The sequence below is a fragment of the Otolemur garnettii genome, unplaced genomic scaffold (assembly GCF_000181295.1).
Source record: "Otolemur garnettii isolate 467f Iridium unplaced genomic scaffold, OtoGar3 scaffold00073, whole genome shotgun sequence".
In the NCBI taxonomy this organism is placed as follows: Eukaryota; Metazoa; Chordata; class Mammalia; order Primates; family Galagidae; genus Otolemur; species Otolemur garnettii.
Window position 1 is genome coordinate 1,107,027 of NW_003852468.1, and position 23,075 is coordinate 1,130,101.

The 23,075-nt window shown below is 41.7% G+C and overlaps 1 protein-coding gene across 2 annotated transcripts in view; it reads right to left on the reverse strand.

Moving 5' to 3' along the window:
• Positions 1-1,220: 1,220 nt before the first annotated feature.
• Positions 1,221-23,075, reverse strand: part of CHD1L (chromodomain helicase DNA binding protein 1 like) — a 46,299-nt gene continuing 24,444 nt past the window's right edge. The window contains exons 13-23 of one of the 2 annotated variants that reach the window (XR_001161461.2): positions 20,737-20,851; positions 19,681-19,834; positions 15,702-15,867; positions 10,647-10,795; positions 9,694-9,857; positions 8,969-9,164; positions 7,734-7,832; positions 5,140-5,210; positions 3,140-3,254; positions 2,380-2,488; positions 1,221-1,506 (exon numbers count right to left, since the gene is read on the reverse strand). Coding sequence is in view for 1 of the 2 variants with exons in the window: in XM_003793797.3 (XP_003793845.1) it covers positions 1,428-1,506; positions 2,380-2,488; positions 3,140-3,254; positions 5,140-5,210; positions 7,734-7,832; positions 8,965-9,164; positions 9,694-9,857; positions 10,647-10,795; positions 15,702-15,867; positions 19,681-19,834; positions 20,737-20,851 (1,421 nt within the window). In the remaining variant the exon portion in view is untranslated. Of the gene's footprint in view, positions 1,507-2,379; positions 2,489-3,139; positions 3,255-5,139; positions 5,211-7,733; positions 7,833-8,964; positions 9,165-9,693; positions 9,858-10,646; positions 10,796-15,701; positions 15,868-19,680; positions 19,835-20,736; positions 20,852-23,075 lie in introns of both variants that reach the window. The other variant, XM_003793797.3, reaches the window with a different exon arrangement.

Below are 23,075 nucleotides of genomic sequence, written 5' to 3' on the forward strand. Positions count from 1 at the left end.
ATGGCATCACAGCTCACAGCAACCAACTCCTGGGCTTAGGCAATTCTCTTGCCTCAGCTTCCCAAGTAGCTGGGACTACAGGCACCTGGCACAACACCTGGCTATTTTTTTGTTGTAGTTTGGCCTGGGCTGGGTTTGAACCCACCACCCTCAGTATATGGGGCCAGTGCCCTATCCACTGAGCCACAGGTACCACCTGATGTTGAGCATTTTTATTCATGTTCCTTGGTCATTTATCTATCTTCCTTTAAAAAAACTTCTGTTCATGTCTTTTGCACACTTTTTAATTGGGTTGTTTTGTTCTTGCTGATTTGTTTCACTCTGTAGTTTTAACTCTGTTTCTAGTTGGAAAGGAGATTTAAGATGGAGATCCACAGCTTAAAGTTATTATAATAACCTACACATAAGGGGCTGGTGGGGACAGTAGTTAAAAATCAATGCAAGAAGTTTTAGGAGAAAAGAATTAAGGAATCATGAATTTGGGTCTAATATTAATAGATCTTCAGCATAGATGCTCAACTGTTGAACAGTGAGGATGTGGGAATTCAGACAGAATAGTGAAACATAGGTGTTAAAGCTACCATCTTCCTTAGAAAGTCAAAGTCTTGGCTCTGAACCCCACAGCAAGGGATCACTGCATCAAAGGCCCAGGGCTGAGGTCTCTGTAGCACAGCAGGTATTGAGGGCCTTAGAAGAGTAGCAATTAGTTTGGTTAGGGATAGTTCCTCAAGATTGGAACTTCATACACCAAAGTGTGAGAAACCACGAATTTAAAGTCTTCTCTCCACAACTCCACTTCTGGTGGTTCTCAGTCCCCTACCCTCCTCAGTACCACCGGTGATTCTGTGCTGGCTTTGCACCAATTTCACAATTCCTTTATTTCTTGAAGCTGAATTGGATTTTTTGGCTAAAGGAGAGAGGATCCTTTGGTTTTACTGAAGTCACATTTGATAAGCCTCTAGTCCCATGTGTTTGCTTCCAAATATTGATGCTGAACTATACAAAAAGGGCAAGAGGCACCTCACTTGCCTGGCTCAAGAATCTCTGCCCCTGAGGCCTGTCTTTTGAAGCATGTGTTGGCTTGATGGTGCCTGCTTCTCCCAGGAACCCCCAGGTTCTATCACCTTTCATATCTCCTTAATCCATACAGACTTTTCCTCTGCAAAGAAATCAGTCTAGAGAAGAAAACTAGATATAAGAGAAGGAAAGCAATGAAACTATTAGAGGTAGAAAATTTATTATCACACAAATAGCTATGCAAACTGGAGACAAAGGGCTTTCCCAAATACGTTTTGCTTCCCTGTATTACAAGTACTGGACCAGAGTGACACATCCAGGAGAACAAAATTAAAATCCTAATTCTTTTTGAAATACTGTATTACAGTGGCTCTCGTTGCTGAAGACTGGATTGGATGCAAGGCCAATTGTTAAGGCACCAGCTGTCTTGAGAAGGAAGATGAGGCTTGGGAATGAAGGACAGCAGCCTTGCTTCTAGGAAAGTAGTATCTGATAAGGATGGTCAAGGAAGATATTTCATCATTTTAAAGCTACTTTAACAAAACTACTAGTTCTCTAGTTACTGAAATAACTGTTCCAGAAGTACTATGCTTTAATTCTCTTTTACCATACCACAAATACTTCTAGTATTGTTAGTACTCAAATAATAATAGCATTATTAAATACTAACACTCTTTGGATACTGCTTCAATTCTAGAAGCATATATAACATGACTTCTCTACTAAGTTTTTATAGTGACTTAAATATTTGAAGACTATCACTGAGTGACTTAATTTCAGTAACTACCTAAGTAAAAACTAGTCTCTTTCTGATTATAGTACTCATAGTCAATTCAGCTTCTTCTAATGATTCTGGATTCAGTTTAGTAGTCTAAACAATGATTAACTTATACAGTGAGAAAAGACTAGTCTAGTGAAAGGAAATCATGGCTTAATAGCCAAAATGAATTTCACATTGACTTTTAAGACTATATCAAAAGATTCAGAAACAGTTCATTTGTTTACATTATTCCACTTAACAAGTTTTCAGAATTAGGCCTTGATCCACAGACTTGATGAATCTCTAGAGAAGTGATGTGGAGAAGATTCAATATGTTACCAAATGGCAATTGTTCAACGAATTCTCCCCTTCACACTTTTTAATCGAGCTGTTGGCATTCAGACACAACGGTTCTTACGTCCTTAGCTATATGTGCTATTACAAAAACTTTGTCTTACTGAAGGATGGGCAGAGCAAAGAATGCCGAGAGAGAGGACTTAGCCCTGGATTAAATAGTAACACCAGAAAATGCAACACACTTTCCCTCTGGAAAGAACACTCTCCCTCTGGGAGAGCACACTACTAAGAACTAAAAAGGATACATGTAAGTTGGGATGCCTCTTGCAGCCAAATGTTTCCGAATAAGTCGCTCAGTACCATACCAGTTAAAATCTTTTGTAGAGTGTCCAAAGCGTGGAAGATGAACACTTGCTATTAAAAAGAAAAGGACAAATCCTAGTCTTTACTCATCAAAAATTGACTGAACAAAAAAATATACACAGGAGTAAACAACTGACCCACTCAACACATACAATTACAATGTCAAAAATATTCTGGAGAGAGTCTGTATAAGGGCAAATTAAATAATTCTCTTGAACATAAGGACCTACAAGCTCTGGAAATAAGTAGGTGGGATGGAAACAGAGTATGATTGGTGTCAAAATAAGCAAAGATTCTCTAATGAGCCAATCAATTCAATAATCTCTGAGATGTACTAGGTTTAGAAACAAACTTTTTTGGCAGAGAACTGTCTGTTGTTGTGGACTGTGATTCTCCAAGAGGAGAGATAACAAATAGTATTTCCTAACTGCGTAAGACCAAGTTAATTCACTCTGGTCCTTCTTTATCTGTAAAACCATGATAAAAACACTGAGTAGATGGAGAGGGTCCACTGGGATAACGGACATGCAAGTGTTTGGAAAGAAAAAGGGCTATACTAATACAAGATCATGTGGTCATTACTCCTCAGGTTTACCTCTACCATGTACATTAAATGAGGCTGTGACATTCCTCACCTGCATATCAGCAAAAGGCATACCAGCAAAAACTTATCTACCCCTGAGCACAGATAGAAGGGCTTACCTTTCCTTTTCTTTGCTGCAAAAAATATCTTCTTCAGGCCTTCTTCTAGGGCTGCCATCTTAATGCCAGAGGGGACATTGGAGCGATCCCGCTGCTGAGCCACAATCAAGGCCAACTAGGAAGAACAGCCATCAAATGACAGGATATGAGACAGCCATAATGTGTGCTAAGTGCCCTGCCCACAGAGGGACTCAGCCCTTTGTGGGTCACTCGGGCTTTGGCTCTGTCTCTTGTGGATACAACGCCTGAATGTAATGCCCTAGTGAATGTAGCCTTCATGCCCCATCATAATTCTCTTGTTTTGGGGTAAATCTGTGTAGGCTTTTCTTCCTCTTTTTGAGATCAGTTAAGAGTCCAAAACATGTACTTTCTAAATGCACTCTCAAAGGTAAAGAAGGACATTTTCAGAATTGTAGGCGAACAAAAAATTTGAGGTTCTAATATTCCAGGTCTCTATCTGATGCTTGAATCAACCCCACAACGCCCAGGAAGAGCAGTCATTCCATCTCTGTTCAAACAATTCCCAGGAAGACAAAATTCCAGGTTTCTCCTGCCTCATCCTAACCTAAGTGGGGTAGAGTTAGAGAGTAGTAAGGAGCTTCTGGGACTCATGTCACAGACATGTACTCTGCTCACTACCAACAGTTTCTATAGTCACCAGACTCTCAGTTTCTTATGCACAGATACTATCAGTCTCCTTTTCATAGTATTTTAGAAACTACTGCAGGAATGACTAAACAGAAAAGAAGAAATTTAGAATCTAGGCTGAAAGAGTTCCTTTCCTATTGGGCTAATAACAAAGTGGTTTCTGAGTCAGTAAGATCTGGCTCAAAATCTGAATATAAATCCAGATAGCCTTGGAGAAAGCTAGAAAACTCATCACTGGTATTCCAAATGATAAATGAGTGGAGATACCTAAGGTCTAAAAGGATTTTGATGTGGGCCGAAGAAATATAGCTGGGTGCAGTGGTTCACACCTGTAATCCTAGTACTCTCAGAGGGAGAGGTGGGTGGATCCCTAGAGCTAGAAGTTCAAGACCAGCTTAAGCAAGAGCGAGACCATGTCTCTATAAAATCAGAAAAACTAGCTGGGTGTGGTAGTGCCTGCAGTCCCTGCTACTCAGGAGGTTGAGGGAAGAGTCTCTCTTAAGCCCAAGAGTTTAAAGTTGCTGTGAGTTACGCTGACACCAGGGTACTCTACCCAGGGTGACAGAGTGAGACTCTGTCTCAAAAAAAGAATGAAACATGGATTGGTTCCTTTGCTCACAGCTGACTAGAAAACACAATCTTTTATAGAAATGTTCATAAATTAAGTGACAAAACCCTCTGTTTTGAGTATCTTTTTACTAATTCAGTAAACATTTATGAAGCATTTCCTGTGAGGATATGCTTAGGGTACTTAGAATGAAAAGACAAACAGAAGTCTCATACTTAGGGGGGCTGCTGTTGAGGACAGGGCTACAGGGACCAAAAGAGAAGAAGCCTAAGGCCAAGGAGGTGTGTCAGCAGCTGAACTGTGTCCCAACAATTCATATGCTGAAGCCCTAAGTCCTGTATCTTAGAATGTGACTATATTGGGAGACATGCTCTTTGAATAGATGACTAAGTTAAAATGAGACTTTTAGGGTGGGGCCTAATGCAATCCTTCTGATTTTTTTTTTTAGAAGAAACTTGGAGGCACAGACCCAAGCAGGTAGATGCACAAGACAGAAGGCAGCCATCTGTAAGCCAAGGGCAGAGGCCTCAGGAGATACCAGACTTGCTGACACCTTGATTTTGGATTTGCAGCCTTCAGAACTGTGAGGGAACAGGTTTCCGTTTAAGCCACCCAGTTACTGTTTAATAGTACTGCCCCAGTTACTGTTTAAGTCTGCAGTACTGGGGCAGCCCTCACAAATGCACACACTCCTGGAGACCAGTGGGGGCAGGAGAGGCTTCAGGAGAGGGTGAGTGGGCTGAATTCTGGTGCTGGTAAGAGATGTGGTGTTTTTCTAACTTACCAAATCTTGTCCTTGTTTTCTTGACTCTTTATCATCGATAGGAAATAAAAGGACACTTCCTAAACTCAAGTCTATAAAATTAAAAAAAAAAACAAAACAAAAAACAGAACATTCATCTTGCTACTGAGACCACTGAAGGGAGATGATTCTGAGTTCTTCTCATACTTTGCATTTTACAAATCTCATTAGGTTTAAAACCCCACTTTCCTTCAGAATCTATCATACCTTTTTTCTCATTCTCCTGGCCTCAGTCAACACCGTGGCTAGATTCACTCCTAAACTTTTATCATCTCCCAGTTTAGTGCCCTTTAAATGTTACAGAGGTATCTGAGGGAGGGAGCCCTGAGCATGAAACTACAAGGGGAATCTGTCTGTCTTACATCATTCAAATAAATACTGAATTATACTCTGTATCTTTTTGTATATCTTCCTACCCCATCCAAATCAAGTACCACCAATAGTTTAGACCAGGCGTCCTCAAACTGCGGCCGACAGCCACATGTGGCCCGCCTAGGACATTTATCCGGCCTGCCGGGTGTTTTTGCCGCTGCTGTCTGTCCTGCTTAGCAGCCAACTCATCCCAAGGCCCGCAGTCTGGCCCTCCAATGGTCTGAGGGACAGTGAACTGGCCCCCGGTTTAAAAAGTTTGAGGACCTCTGGTTTAGACAAAGGGGCTAATTCAATTCTATGTCTTTATATAACCCAACACAAAAGAACTAAAACGGAGTCACTTGTGTTATAACCCCTGGTAAAGAGATGGGGAAAGCTGTGAAGAGAGAGCTCTCACACACAAGTGCCTGACAATGAGGATATCTGCCCAGCGATCACCTAACCTCAGACTGGCACCACTCTTGTCACCGATCCCTATAGCCAAGGATTATCATCTCAAAAATTTTGTAATCCTTCTCATATTCCTTTAAAATCCTTTCTCTTCCTTTACCTCCCTGAATATACAAAGCTTACTATGGCACATATATCCCATTTCAATGTCCATTCTTGAAAAAATAATTTTTTGAGAGTCTCTCTGTCTGCTATTTAGGTTAACCTAAGTCTGAACTTTTTGTTCAAACAAAAATGATGGCTGTTTTGCACCTGCCAATCTTTTAAGTTATTCTAAAATACTGGCTGTGCTATGACACTCTTGGTCAAATCCCACAAATGACTAGCCATTACCCATTGGGTAAATTCAGGCTGAGAAGGGCATCTTTCTGGACAAGCCATGTATAATCTTCCATGATGTCGCCAAAGGCTCCTTTTAAAATCTTACTCTCCTCTCTCTATTCCTCTGCTTTAACCTTCTACGCTCTCTACTGCCTGCCTGGGCCCTTCGATACCCACAGGATGGGCACAGTCAAGTGCTATGCAGGCACCAAAAAGCATGAGAACATGAGGGTCTTTCTTGCCATTATCTCCACCTGCTCAAACTCAACCTACCTTCCCAGGATCAAGAGAACTCTCAATGCTAAGCCTCCCCTGGTAATCTTGCCCATGGTCCCATCTACTCTGCTGTACCTCATTTCAACCCTTCTTCAGAGAAAACTGGATACTAACACCTGCATTTCCTACTGAGTATTTATATCCTAAGTCTGAGCAACCAGGTTTTAGTGTTCACACTCTTTTCAAAGTGCTTCAAGGTCATGTGACTGACCCTGTATCAGATCCAGTGGTCTTTTCCCAACTCTCACCCTCACCTCACCGTCAGATCCTGAGAGCCACTATGTCTTCCTGTTATCTTCTCCTCCCTTGGCCTCAAAATACTACACGACCTTCTCTTATTTTCTGACAATTCCTCCTGTCTCTTCTTCTTGCCTCAGGTGCAAGTGGAGGTGTTTTTCAGGTTGTGTTCTCTGCCCTTGTTTCTCCATCCTACCTTCTGCACTGCTTCAAATAAGGACCCGAAATTAAGGGCTCCTCCAGCTCTGACCATTCCTGGGTGCTCTGTTTTTCCAGCTCCCTAATCACTATTTAGATCTCGATGACAATTTCAACACACATTAAACTCTTCTTCTATAATATAATTTGCTTCACTAGAAAGAATATTCACTCTAAGTCCTTACCTCCCTTTTTACCCAAGAGAACTGGGCAGAAATAGGAAACACCAATCTCTAAGAAATCTGGAGAGCCCTTTTACCTCTCAACTGCTTCAGGAAATAATCACAGTCATAAGTTTACTCCTCTTGTTACTTTGAGATTTCTGCACATAAAAGGAGTACCCTTTACCCTTCTCTCTGTATCAAGGGAAAATACTGTTCAGCCTTTAAGTTTCCCTGACCCCAAACAGCTTTGCTCTTGTCTTCAGGAAGTGCTGCACCCCAGGCTGTGCTGACCTAATGACACACCCTCCTTCCTTTCAGCACCAACCCAAGCCCGTGCTGGCCTTTTAACCGAGTGTCCCATTTCTCTCCCATAGGTCTTTGATAGGTAGAGAAAATAAAGGAATGTCTCAAAGCCACGTAACTAGCTAACTGATGACAGAATCAGTCCTGATTCAGTTCTTCTGACTCCTTAGCTGGTGCTTTCTCAGCCCCATGACCTGCCTTAGTGTCCTCTCTGTCCCTTTCATGCCTAAACCTTCCCTCTACTTTGCTTCTTACCTTTCATTTTTCCAGCCAGTTCATATATTTTTCTTGGCTCATCTGATCGTATTTCCAGAGCTGTGAATAAACCACCTCTGCCCCAGTGGCCAGAGTCATCTGATGGAAGAAAGAGAAAATTTTCAAATCTAGGAGGCAACGCGCAAGTCACAATTTAGAGAAACAAAGGCACACAAAACAGGCTGTGGAAGAATGACTTTCCAAAGGGAAGGAAGGAAACATCCGATCTCCTGAAGTGCCACAGGTGGGACTTTCCAAAAGCATTTAGGTTTTCTGGAAGATAAACCTAGCCATTGTAACAGAAAAGCCATCTCAAAAATTTGTGTTCTGAAATGAGCAGAATCTCTGTGGTATGTCTGTGGTTCCTGAGAGAGGACAGGGAGGATAAGCAGTGATGGATGGTAACAAGGTAAGCTGAAGCACGGGGGGTGCGGCAGCAGGGGATTCCCACGGTCTGGGGGAGGAAGGGGAGAGAAGGGGACTCATTCACACGGGGACTGACACTGCTGGTTAGTACCTCATCTCCACAGTCATTCACTCATTGCTACTACACACTTGTTGGCTCACATTAGCTGTCAGGCATTGGTTTAGGCACCAGGGTCATCACAGTGAACCAAAAAACCTCTGCCTCCATGAAGCTGATTTCCTAATGCATTGATAAATAAGTATGGATATAATATGTCAGGACAGGTGCAATAAACGAAAACGAGAGAACGAGGACAGGAGTAACAGAGGTAGGGCTGGGTCTGTTTTACACGAGGTGTTCATTGAAATGTTCTGGGAAGCAAACATTTGGACATGGCTCCATGTGACTATTTAGGCAAAGAGGGATCCGGGCAGAGGAAGTAAAAAGTGCACAGGTCATAGGGGAACAAGCTCCAGCTTTGCTTTTTCTCAAGGGGCTGGTTCATTTGTCTTTATGTTGCCTCATTTCTTTCTCTAAAAACCGTGTACCGATGATACAGCAGGTATTATCCTATCCCACTATGTGGATAAGAAGGTAGAGGCTCAGGGAGTTTGGGTAACTCAACCAGGTGAAATGGGTTTGACTCTGGTGCTAAGAGTTCTCTTGGGTATGAACTCCATGTCTCTTGATTGTGAACTTCAAGATTTTGGACCACACGATAGCACTGGGACTGTTACCACTTGGCCAAGATTTTTCCTCGATCCTCCCCCATTTTTGGCACCATGAAGACTGAGGGTCCCAACCCCAGTGAATCACTCCTCGTACCTACGCAGTGCACGATGACAGCGTCCTCGGCCCCAGCCTGAGGGTGGGTGACATCACCACTGATGTACTTGACTGAAGTTGGATCTCCATAATCCAGCTCAGCAGAGCTCTCGTCTTCCCCATCCTCAAGGTCCTCGGGGTTGCTCTCCTCGGAGGGCAGGCTGAAGGACTGGTAATTGTTGGACTCCCACCAGGCCATCCTTCAGTGGGCCAGAGAGAAAAGGAAATGAGCCCAGCCTATCATAGCTTCCCTTGGAATATATTTTGTACTTCTGTTCACAAACTGTCAAGTGGAAACACAATTAGAAACTCACCCTGACTGAAGTTTCTGCTTATTTATAAATGAACAAGTCCCACTGATTAGCCTAACTGCCTCCTGACTACACTCCCATAATGAGTGTCCACTGACTGTTCCAGTTGTCAAGGGCATGACTAAAAGGGATTGTTTATGTAAACTATTCTTTGTCAGACAACTACAATAAAATCTTAAAACTTTTCCAATTTCAACAGAAGGCATCTTCTCTGCCTTACTCAGGGCTTTTCACTTACATACAGTAAATATCAAGGCTAAAGTTAAACCTTTAAAAAAGTACTCTGTTACCACAGGAAGGATCAGTCTTATAGAAGTCTTCTGTATGTTTAAAGTGACACTCAAATATGGTCTCTCTATACAACAAAGACTCCTCTGCCAGCTGCACCCCTCGGCCCTTGTTAGTAACACAGACGCACTTTTTCTTATGCTCAGCTTCTTCCTTCTCTCTCTTCTTCTCCTCTATTAGCCTCTTTCTCTTGGCGGCTGCTGCCTGTCTTTTCTTGTGTCTGTCCTCTAGCTCTTCTGGGCTTAGAATCCGCTTCCTCTTGGTAGACCCCTCTGCTAGGCCTGGGATAAGAACCTGGAGGAAGAACAAGAGCCACTGCTGGGAAGGGCAGGAGCTGCCTGCTCCTCCCTACAGCACACTCTGTTCAGAAGCAACAAGACCAACAGCCACAGCTCACTGCAGCTCCACCTGACAGCGCGCTAGAGGCTGGTGGCAAGACACCTGGATATCTCACAGGCATGGTGACCAGGACACTGTACTCTAAACTCGGCTAAAGCAAGGCTGACATGGTCAGTACAATCATTTTGGTTCATTTCATTAGGAATAGGTACTTCAGAAAAGGTCCCTTTTCTCCTTGACTGAAAGCATACGCTGCAGGATGCCATTTAAGCTTAAACCATTTTTAATGGAAAATTTTCTGCAAAGTATTATGAAATTCTTTTTAAAACAGAATATTTCAACATGATTATCTTAATGATAGCTAACATTTAATTAGCACATACTAAGTGCCAAGCACTGTGAGCAATATATATATCATTTATGACTACTGTCCCCTGTTAATAACACAGGGTCTCAATTATCAATAGCAGGACGCGGGGTAGCTTGGATGGACAGGGCTGCTTTCACCTGCATTGGGACGTACAATATACTCTACTTATTAATGTTTTTCTATGTCAATGTCTTACATAGTTTTATACTAGGGTACAGTTAACTATACTAACATTTCAACAAACACAAATCATCTAAGTGATGATTTCTTAACAAATCATCCTAAGAGGGCAAATGATTCCAGCATCAGTTTTTGTTTTCTTAGATTGACAGTTCGGAAGAATTTATTCTTTTACATGATTTAACAGTTCTTACACTGCCTTTCTTTCGGAGTGACCGGCCCTCTTGGCTCGTTTTCTCCAAAAGGATTTTCTGAAGATTTACCAGTTGTTCAAATGATTTTCTGTCTTCTTTACTAGGCTCTTTAGAATAATCTTTACCTTCAAATAAGTACATATGGTTTTCTAGGAACATAAAACACAAAGAGAAATTTAGATACTGAAAAAAAAAAAAAGGAGGAATGCTATTCAAAGAAATAACTAGAGTGAAAAACAGAAATAGCCTGTATTCTAAATGGCCTAAAACCAACTTGTGATGAAAGTGTTTCACTTCCCATTCCACTAACACGAAAGGGTTTGAGTTCTACATGGAGATTCCACATGTTTACTTTACCTTAACTCACACTGTATTTCCAATTTGAGCAATCAGGTTGTCTCTATCCCTCCCTTTTCAAAGGAAAACATTAGAGGATCTGTCTCTGGAAAAAGAGGGTGTCACTGAAAAAGCATGGCTTGAAGCCCCTTTGGTCCATCTCTAGATGGTCCATGAGACTTAGCCGGGTCCCTCCACCCTGCTGAGTCTTGGATCATTGGTTCCCAATTATTCCTCAGCACCAATCTCAAGGACATTAAGATTACCTGATAAAATTTATAATTTCTTATTCCAAACACACTCTGAAGACTCAACTAGTTTTTCCTCCTTTCTATAAAAGGAACAAGTTGCAAACATATGAGAAAATGAAGAATCACAAAAATAATCCCTGGGATTAACAATATCCTTTGCAGGTCTCACGAAGCCTCTTTGTGATCCTTGCCACATACCTGACACAACTAACCCCACTTAAGAAAGGGGAAACTGAGGCTCAGACAAGGATTAAGGGACATCCCAATTCTCACTGGTAACAAGGCTGGCTTTTCTGACTCTAGGGCCAGGGTGTTCTTTCAAGTATATTAGTTTATCTATGGAACGGTAGACAGCGAAAGAATTATGCAGCCGAGAAAAAAAAAAGAAGGAAGATTGAAAGCTATCAGGCTAGCAAACACTAATTACGGTAATAACAATGAGGACGACAGTGTAATCCTGAATAGCACTTCACGCTATCAGAGCACTTTCATACCTATTCTCACATTTCATTTTTACACCTGTGTAAAGGAGTCAAACACACATGAATAGCACCATTTTACAGATGAGGACACAAAGGCTCCATGAGGTTTGGTGATCTGCCAAGATCACGAATCAAGGGGTAAAGACAAAAGTCATGACCAGGTAAGACTACAACCTTGGACAGGTAAGATAATGAATTAAGCAAATTTAATAGCACATGTTAGCAAATAATGTATTTTCACAGCATTATGAAATCAGTTATGTTTTCCCTAGAGAGTATGAAAGCAAAACATTTTCTTTCTCAAGAGATCAATTGCTTCACACTTGTACCCAAATCTAACCAGCTGTAATTCTAATTGGCATTTGCTAATTAAATCAGCAGGGGGCTTTCAATGAGGCACTCTATCAACAAGTGGAGAAAAAAATAAAGAGCTGAAAAGTGTCAAATATGATCAACATATGTAGCTTCATATTGCATGCAATTTTCAACATGCCATGTTTTCAACTTCCAAACATGCCTTTTAAAAAATCCTGGCATTCAAGATAAATCAACACTTTTTACATTTAATTTTGATTGGGGCTGCTTTAATTAATCATGCTCCCATCCATAATCTATAGCCACAAGGAGGTTGGAGACCATAGGGGTAGAACTCTCATCTCTGTTCTACCAGGGGAATCACCTACTAATGACAGAGAAAATTCCAAATTTTAATACAATTGGGGGATTCTTTTCTGGTATTTGGACTATCTGAAAAAATATGGTTTTTTCAGTACTTGGACTGGGAAATATAATTATCTTTCTGAAAAACAGTACAATTTTATTTTGTTCTAGTAAACAATATGGAAATAAGCTGAAATTAATCTAGGTAAGTGCAGAATTGAATGTAAGCTTTGATACTTATTATAACCAATACATAACTTAAAAATATGACCACATGCATTTATTTCTTCTCTCATCTGAAAGCACTAAATGACAGTAAAGGAATTTTTTAAAAAGATGTAAGAGAAAAGTTTGGATGAAAAGTTCAATGGCCCTTTGGAAAATGGATGGATAACAACAGATTAAGAAGAGACATCAAAGCAAAACAGAGGTGCTGGCCAAGGGGTAATTATGAGACCAGAGACCCTCTTGATCCTCCAAGAGCCTTGGATTTACATGTACAGGGTACTGCAGGAAGACCCACACACCAAGTAACAGGTGCCATGAGCCCTGGACTCACATTGTATTTCTAATTTGAGCAATCAGGTTGACTCTCCATCCCTACCTCCTCAAAAGAAAACATTAGAGGATCTTTCTCTGGAAAAAGTCAGGTGTCACTTAAAAAACTTCAATTACCGACATCAGGCAAGGCTCCCTCAGGGTGAAAGGTGACTTGCCAGCCAGTAGCTCTGAAATAAGTCCTTAGAGCCCATGTACCTGCTCAAGCCAGGGTTGCCTGGCATGTGTGATCAGACAGCCAGGGGACAGCAGATGGTTCAGGAGAACTAAAAACAAGAACAAGAGAACCCAAAAGAAATTTAAAAAGAGGAACCATGGAGAATACAGTTAATGATACACTGTATTCCTGAGAAATGTTATGAGAGTGGATGGTCAGTGTTCTCACCACAAAGACCATCACCATGCGAAGTGATGTAGTTCATTGGCTAGATTCAGCCATCCTACAATATGTAAGTGCTTCAAGGCATCATGTCGTACACAACAAATACAATTTTTATCTGTCAGTTAAAAAAATTAAAGGCCAAGTGTGATGGCTCATGCCTGTAATCCTAGTACTCTAGGAGGCCAAGGTGGGAAGATTGCTTAAGATCAGGAGTTCAAGACCAGCCTAAGCAAAAGTAACACTCCCATCTTTACAAAAAAATAGAAAAATTAGCTGGGTGGGCATGGTGGCACATGCCTGTAGTTCCAACTATTCAGGAGGCTAAGGCAGGAGGATCACATGAGCCCAAGAGTTTGAAGTTGCAGTGGGCTATGATTATACCACTGCACCCTAGCCCAGAAGATAGAGTGAGACCCTGTCTCTGAAAATAAATAATTTTTTTTTTTAAGAGGGAGAAGGAGAAGCAACTGAAGAAAAGAGAGACAATGCAGTAAGCAAAACACTTTTTTTTTTTTTGAGACAGAGCCTCAAGCTGTCCCCCTGGGCAGAGTGCTGTGGCATCACAGCTCACAGCAACCTCCAACTCCTGGGCTCAAGTGAGTCTCCTGCCTCCGCCTCCCAAGTAGCTGGGACCACAGGCGCCTGCCACAACGCCTGGCCATTTTTTGGTTGCAGCCATCATTGTTGTTTGGCGGGCCCAGGCTGGGGATTCGAACCCGCCACCTTAGGTGTACGTGGCTGGCGCCCTAGCCCGTTGAGCTATAGGCGCCGAGCCACAAAACACTTTTTAAAAAAATACCGTAAATATCCTGCCTGGAATACATTTTTAAAAATTATAATGAATGACCCTAGAGAGGATATTTTGTCCTTGAAATGAGAACAGGCTTACAGTTAAAACAGTTCTTGAAGAATGTAAATGAATACTATTATAACGCATTGAAGATAAAGTTGAGGAAAGTCAGAGAGCAGAGTCCTGTAACAGTGCCAGCTGTCTGAATTCCAGTCTCACCATACATCCTATAAAAACCACAAGACCAAAAAAGATAACAAAACCCCCAATCCATGCCAAATGCAAAACTGGGAGTCAGAAAATACTATAAACTAATTTGCACATGGGTAGAGAAATGAATGTCCCAAAGCAGCTGAGGCAGCTCTGAAGCCCGCTCTGGAGTGGAGTCAGGATGGACTGGGCGGAAGAGAGGGCACTGGGGTTCTAGCAGTGTCAGATCAAATTTATCCCCCAAAGAGGCTCACATCCCAAATGGGAAAATAATGAGGACAGGTCTGAGACTTGATGGATCATAACAGTAGCTACTAAGGAACTGAAAGGGGACTAGGAAATACGTGCACCCAAGCACTTGGGAAGGCCCACTGCTGGGAGGGAGGGACAACGTGAAGGAGGAGACATCTTGACAGTTTGGGGGGAAAGGGAAAGAAGGAAGCAAGTGATGGAAATTCACGTTACTATAGAAACAAAAGAGAATCACAAAACCAGAAATCATGCCAAACTCCTTTTCCACCAAGAAAAGAAGGCACCATTTAGCAAAGAAACTGTAGTTTCTGTATCAGAGAAAGAAAGTACTCTTGGAAATAAGCCTGTTAAATAGTCCCAGCCACTAGGGAGGCCAAGGCAAGAAGATCACTTGAATCCAAGAGTTTGAGATTGCTAGAGCTATGACACCAGGGCACTCTGTCCAGGGGGAAGGAGAGAGTGTGTGGAAAAAGTAAAATAAAATAAATAAAATAAAATGAAAAAAAAAAAATGAACCCTGTTAAGACCCCTAACGTTCTCACCCCAATCTGTACTAAATCCTTCCTGCAGCTGGTTCAGGAAAATAAAGTCATTTCAATAGAAATTGAAATATCCAGAATAGAAAGGAACAGAAAGACAAATGCTGACCACATTCAGGAAAAAAATAATCACCAAACCGACACAGTTCACGCTGTTGATGATGAACACACAGTAAACGCTCAATCAACATGAGCTGTTACCTAAAAAACAAATCATTCCCTGCTCAGAAGAGGAATCACTGTGGGCAGAGCACCATGCTAAGAATAGCAGGCTTTACAAATAAACAAAGAACAAGATACTTACAACCAAGGGAGGAAAGGTACAAATTCAAATCCTTGAGACTGATACTACCACAAGCATACTATCAAGATTTCGGTTCAAAGTTCAGCTATAAGTGAACAGCCAGACAAGTATTCATTTAGGCTGGGAAGAGTTACTAGACCAAGCAAGTCTTAAACTGCTGGCCTAAGATGACAAAAGAGCTGGGTGGGAAAAAGTGTCCCAGGGAGCGTCCAGGCCTTTCCCTGGGCTCTGCTCACCCATGTTCCAGCTTGGGGTGGCCATGCCCTTTGCTCTGCTCTATACGCAACTCACTTCCTTCCTCTTGCTCTCTGCTCCCTCCTTCTGCTGCAGGCAAGGCATCGGAGACCCACTGGCCATCTTTTGTTTCTCCCAGGATGGACTCCAGATCTACTTCATCCATGGTGCTCCCGTCAGAGGACAGTAGTTTATCCAAACCAAATTTGAGTATCTCACTCAACTTGCATGGAGAAAATAAGAAAGTCCAGTTAGTTCTCATGAAAACAAACATCAGCATATTGGAGATTGGCTAAGTGGCTTAACAACACTCGGCACACTCATCCCTGATGGATACACAGGCTGTCTTCTCTCCCCATCATAGATGATACCAATCAGTGCTGTTTAATAGATGGATGATGGGTAGGCAGACAGATGACGACCAAAGCTGTTGACTTTGGAGAGTCTCCGTAACAACAAAAAAACTTATAAGCCTCCATTTTGAGGGGAAGAATAACCTTTATTTCCTGAATTTCCCAAAGCACCTCTCACTAAGTCTTTGTCAAAGACAACCCTGAAGCACCATGACAAGTCAGAGACCCTGTTAGCTACTTTCCCAGCTCTCCACTGCCAACGTCTTAGGAAGAGAAGGCAACACTGGGTACCTTACCATGAACTGACTCCTTTCCTTTGGCAATTTATTTTCTTATCGCAGCATCTAGAGAAACCACCTTGTCAATGACCAGTAACCAACCACTCCTGATCAGGCCCAAATGAAGGCATTTCCTAGTCTGAATCTTCCTAGCTGTTCCTCAGGTCCTGCATTATACACTTCTCTTCTCCAGGTTACCCTCAGCCTATTCCTAAAGGCCATAGGAATCACCCAGAAAGCTTAGGTAATTCTTCCTGGCTTTTGCTTGTTATTCCCAACTTTGCACCCACTTAAGGTCTAACTCCCTATCCTAAACCAAGTTGGATTCACACCTTGGGTCCTTGTTCACATTCTCCTTTCAGAGTAGGTGAATCATCTTTAGATCACCTATTTTGTGAGTATTCTGTAATAGCTTGGAAAAAAGTTAAATAGCTCACCCAAGCATGAACACATCTGGATATTCTTACAGTAGAACCTCTATAAGTTGACCCCCCTAAGGGACTGTAACAAACTAGTCGACACCCAGAAGTGGTCAACATAAGGAACTAGGCCTTAGTACACGTGGTGCATGTCCAGTCTATGAAAATTAGGTCAATTTAAGGAGGTGACCGATTTTGGAGGTTCTACTGTATATTTAACTTTGGCACACATAACCAAGATGATTAGCTTTGGCAGCTGTTACTAAAAAGATTAGAAAGCCAACTATTTAAAATAAGAATCATTCCATACTGGGACCTCCTCTCAACCCCCATGTATTCATACTTGCCTCCTGGCTTTCCCTAGTTACTGCTCACTTACAATGTGTATTAGTCTTTAAGGAACTACATGTGTTTTTTATGAGAAGCAAGATTTTATAATAATTAACAGCATGTGCTTAAAGGTTAGAGAGTGCCTGGATTGGAGTTCTAAGTCTGAATGACCTTGAGCAAATTACTTACGATGGGAATAGAGACAGTACCTGTCTCTGTTGTTATACTATTCGCTGCAAACAGTTGGAAAAGAGTACCTAAGACAATACTTAATACACAGTAAACATTTAAAAAACAAATAAATGTTCACTACATCTATATCTGCCTTTCTGTTTTTACTGTGTTCTCCTTGCAGGAAAATAAACCTGCTTCCTCTTTCAGGACTTCAGAACTCCATACTGCTTAGATTTCCCAGACCAGAACAGTGTCTTTTACTATTGATTTTGTGGCATTAAAAAAAAAAAAAAAATCCCAGGCTCAGCACTTATAGCTGAAGTGGCTAGGGCGTCAGCCACATACACCAGAGTTGGCCGGGGTTCAAATCCGGCCCAGGCCCAACAAAGAATGATGACAACTACAATCAAAAAGAAAAGAAAAGAAAAGAAAAAATAGCCAGGCGTTGTGGTGGGTGCCAGTGGTCCCAGCTGCTTGGGAGGCTGAGACAAGAGAATTGCTTAAGCCCAAGAGTTTGAGGTCGTTGTGAGCTATGACACCATGGTACTCTACCCAAGGTGACAGCTTGATACTTTGTCTCAAATAAACAAAAAAGTCCCAGGAGAGAGAGAGTTTGGTGGGCCCTCCCATAACGGGTACGATGGAGGGGTATATGGCACATCTCCGGGGTGAAGGGCTCAACTACAACTTGGACTCTACTTAACAAATGCAAACAGTGTAAATGAATCGTGTGTACCCTTAATCTGAAATTTAAAAAAAAAAACAAACATTTCTCTAACTAAGGAACCTAAATGAGATATTTCTATGACGTTTTCTGGCATTTTGTTATTGAGAACCATATTTAAGGGTATCTTCAGTATATGCCTTTGTCTTTCTCAAGCTTTTTTCACCTTACACTTGTAATTGCCTCAAAATATGTGGCCAGTCCTACCATTACAGTTAAGCATGTACATCGGAGTCGGCAGCAAAACAAACAAACAAAAAAACCCCACACTTATCTACGATCCTAAGAGACAGAAAGCAAACAAATACAACTCAGTGTTACTTTTTCTAGTTCTAGTCCCAAATAAATGAAATCCTGAGCCTTTCCTATAAGTAATGACTTCCTAATTGATACATACAGATAGTCACTGGCCTCTGTGTATCTAATAATTACATGAGAAAATTGCTGTTTTTTAAGCTATGCTCAAATTATAAAGTTGGTAACTGTGTTTCTAATATACGGTGTGATTTTTTTTCCCTTTTAAATACTTACTATATCTTTTATTTGATAAACTAGTCTTATAACCTAGTCTCTCTCACAAACTTCTGCAAATGAAACTTTTTTCTGAGTCTTCTTCTAACAACAGTTTACACTACAGGTGTCCCGAGTTACAGTACGTATGACTGATACATAACTCACACTTATGAATGGAAGCTATTACAGGTAATAGGTACCTGTTCAACTTACATGTAAATTCAACTTAAGAACAAACCCACAAAACCTCTATCACTCAGAACCCGGGGACTTCCTATATATTGTATTTTTACTGCAAACTCTGCTGACTAAAGCCTAAATCATCCTCCTATAACTCTGCCCTGCCTCCTATCTTCCTAATTTCTATTCTCATTATCCAGGCTTAAAACCTCACAGCTATCTTTGAATTTCTCTCTCCCTAACACCCCACCTCTATCCAAGCAGCAGCCCACCTGTCACATCTGCCGTGTTTCTCACCTCACACCCTCATACTGCCATTGCCCTTCACGCTGGGTCTTTCTAGTACTGGAGGAGTTAGGCCTTCTGCATCCAGCCCTTCATTCATCCTGGGCAGGACCAAATGGCCTGGCATCTATTATAATATGTGTTCTAATTTTACCCAAGGGCTGTTATACAGTAACTTTAAGTCCTCTTCCGAAAGAGCTCTCTAAAATTTTCCAAGACACCACGAAACCCAATAGTCCCCTTTTCAAACATATTAACTCTAGTCCTTTCATCCATTTTTTCTATGGCATAATTTTGAATTCCTATCTTATTTGCTCTCCTTTGAGTACAGAACAAGTAAGGTAAGCCAGTCATCAAAGGGTCTGGAATTAAGAAGAAGGTTCAGAATTAACTGTTATTGATTATGCCAAGTTCTTTATTCTAACCAAGGCTCTTAACAGCCCTCTGAGGTAACTAGTGCCATCCTTATTTTTAGGGAAAAAAAAAAAGAGTCTATTGAGGAGGTTAAAGCATCTGTTCAAACCCACACAGCCAGCAGGTGATGAGGCATGGATCTGAATCCAAGTTGAAGGGCCCAGAACCCACCGTCTCTGTCTCTGTCCTCCTCCCTTTCTGGACCATATTCATTCTTGCACCCAGCAGGTACGAGGGCAAGTCTGAGTTAGGCCAGGGAAGAAACGTACAGGTGGGGCGAGTGGTGGTTAGTTCTAGATCTTTCATTTATATTCTCTTCCACAGAGAGCACTGATGCAGCCTGAAGTGAAGAACAGTAGGTTATACCTGGAGGTCAGCATCAGCCGAAGGTTTCTGGGCTCCCAGAGTAAAATGGCCTCCTTCTATGATCACGCTGGTGAGCTGAAGTTTGGAGGCTGCCTTCCTGTAGACGATTTCCTCCACAGTGTCCTGGCCGATCAGCCGAATAACCTTAACAGACCTGTTAGGAAGTCAAATGAGGGCAGTGTGCTGTAAGAATAACAAAGCTGTGCAAAAGTACTCAAGGTAAACACACCTAAAAGGAAACAAAGTTAAACACTAAATTCAGGGTACAATTTAAAGGAGATTGTTTAATTTGGACCTGAGCATTTGTTACACAGATGGATTCAAATTTCTTCTGAACCTTTCCAAAGGAGTTAGGGAAGAATGATGAGGTGATAACTAGGATTCCTTATCTGTGGACCCCTATCCCCCCAAAAAAGGAAGCTCTGAAAGATCTAAATTACCCTCAGGTCCAAGAGTAGCACCTATCTTTTTAGTTCAGCTGCACAGCCTCATAACTCCATTTTTTAACCAAGTTAGACCCTAACACAAGAATGAATTAACTTCTAAAGAATCCTAATTCTTTCACAATTTGATTTTGCTCTTTACAAGTGTGTCTGGCCAGCACTTGGGAGGCCAACATGTAAGGACTGCTTGACGTCAGGAGTTCAAAACCAGCCTGAGCAAAAGCAAGACACAATCTCTACATTAAATAGAAAAATTAGCCAGGTGTGGTGGTGGGCACCTGTGGTCCCAGTTCCTCGGGAGGCTGAGGCAGGAGAACCACTTGAGCCCAGAAGTTTAAGGTTGCTGTGAACTATGAACCATGGCACTCTAGCCCAGGAGACAGAGCAAGATCCTGTCTTAAAAAAAAAAAAAAAAAAAGAGGTCTGTACTGATAATGTGACCCACCCAGTGCTACTCTAGCAGTCAACAGCACAGACAGAACTAAAACCTGGTGGTCTCTCAACTCACACTTTGGGACTGTCACCAGGACTACACTCTTCTCCTTCCTCCCCAACCCAGAACTACCACCAAGCAAGCCCCCAAAGTGAGAAGCCTGATGTTAAGATCACTCACTTGCTCTGGCCAATTCGGTGAGCCCTGGCAGCTCCTTGCAAGTCATTCTGAGGATTAAAATCACTGTCAAAAAAAATCACAGTATCTGCTGCCGTTAAGTTCATGCCAACTCCACCTAAGGAATACAGAAAGGAATGTGATAAGAAGCGGAGGAAGAGAAAATAAAGACAGTGAAACCATCAAAACCGGCTCACCTTCCAACAGATACCCCCATCATCGACTCTGGAACTCTGCAGGGGCTGCCAGTGCTACCTGATCTCACACTGTCTGACTTGGGAAATTCTAGTTACAGAATTTAAGAGAACAAGAGGAGCAGGGTAAATGACAAAAGAAGGTAAGTCAGTGCTGTGAAGCCATTTTAAATTTCTTCTGCTTAAAAACCTTTGAATAGAACAGTCCACGCAAAAACAACACAAAGTCTTTCAGAAAACAGCTTTCAATAGGAGAAGACTGCTGTGGAGATGAAGAGAAGAGTGCTTACCTCAACTGCAAGGTATTAGGGTTATTAAGTATGAAATGTCTGATTTCCTTAAGCACCAAGTTTGATAGTTCTTATTCCTGACATTTCACTTTGACACTTCTTGTTTTGGTTTTTTTTTTTTTTTGTGAAGATGCATCCTCATTTCATCAAAGTCTTGATTTGGCTTGTGATTATCTTTCAAACTTTTTTAGAGCAATTCTTGTGATACCATGAATAAGTCAAAAATTCATGTTATTTTTGAATGTGAATTCCATCCTGGAACCAATGCAGTGCAGACAGCTCTAAGCCAAGCGCTGGAAAAGGATGTGGCTAACGCATAGTTCCTTCGATGGGTTGAGAAGTTCAATTCTGGTGACTTTAATCTTCAAAAATGAGCCACGTGAGCTACCTGAGACCCAGGTAGGTAATGATGAGCTAAAAGCTGTAATGGAAGCAAATCCATCTCAACCTGCACATGGATTTAGCCCTAAGGTTTGATGTTACTACTCTATCAATATTGGACCACTGGAATTAAATCAGCAAGGTAAAGAAGCTGGACAGATGGGTTCCTCATGAATTAAGAGTATAGAAGAGAAAGCATCTCCACGCTTGCCCTTCTTTGCTGTCATAATATAAAGGCAAACTATTGCTACACTGTATCATTACATGTGATGAAAACAGCTTCTTTTTGACAATCACAAGCATTTGGCATAATGGTTAGGTAACAATCAAGTGCTGAAATGTAGTCCAAAGTCAAATATTCAGCAAAACAAGGCTAATAGTGCCTGCTTGGTGGTCCAGTGCTGTTATTACCCACTAAAGCTTCATGGAACCTGGTCAGTCAATTCCAGTAGATGTCACTGCAACCAGCTGGATGAAAGGATGAGGATGCTTGCAATCAAGCAGCCAAAACTGGTCAACAGAGCAGGCCAATCCTCTTGCAAGACAGTGCTTGCCCACTTGCCCCATATACAGCAGCGTTCAAACTACAGAAGCCAGATTGGGAAATGCTCTGTCATCTACTGTATTCACCAGGACTCGTACTAACTGGCTACCACTCTTCCAGGCTTTGGACTACTTCTTGGAAGGAAAAATATTCACTTCTCAACAAGCTGTGGAAAATGCCTTTTGCAATTTCATTGCCACTTGCTCTCCAGACTTCTCCACTGTTGGCATAAACAAGGTAGAAAACTGTGTCCACAGTGTAGGCACATACTTTAATCACACTGCTTCTTGTTTGAGACAAACTAAACCACACTTTTGATTTAAAATCAGACATTTCATATTTAATGACCTAAGTACAACTAGGTGTTAAGACCCCTGATACAAGTAACTGAGGAGAGGGAATGACATCCCCGTCCCAAGCTGAGTAGGAAACTACCTCCCTCTGATTAGAGAACACTTTCACGAGTCTTTTCTCTAAGTGTTTCCTCATTAATCAAGGAGAAAGTAACAAAACCAAAGGCAAGATAAGAATACTTCATGAAACAACTTTCTGGTCTTATTTTAGTGAGGCAGGAAAGGGCTGAGGAGGCACGGGGTTACAGGAACTAATTAAGAGAACCACCAAAGTAAACTGCAGCCTTCCCTCTGACTAATGTGAGAAAAGGTACAGAACACACTCTCTCTCGCCAGGACCATCAGAGCTTGTCGCTGAGCCTGAAAGAGCTTGTTTCAAGAGCCTGGTTTAAGGACTGACTTTTGAGAAGGACTACTGACTCCAAGCTGGATCTCAAGACAAGCTAGGCAGGAATATTCTAATTGAAGCCTTTATGTAAAATTAAAGTTGAAGTAAGGAGATAATGATTACTTCATGTAAAATTAAAGTTGGAAGGAGGAGACTGATTACTAGGAGGCGTTAATTACACCTAAGAATAAT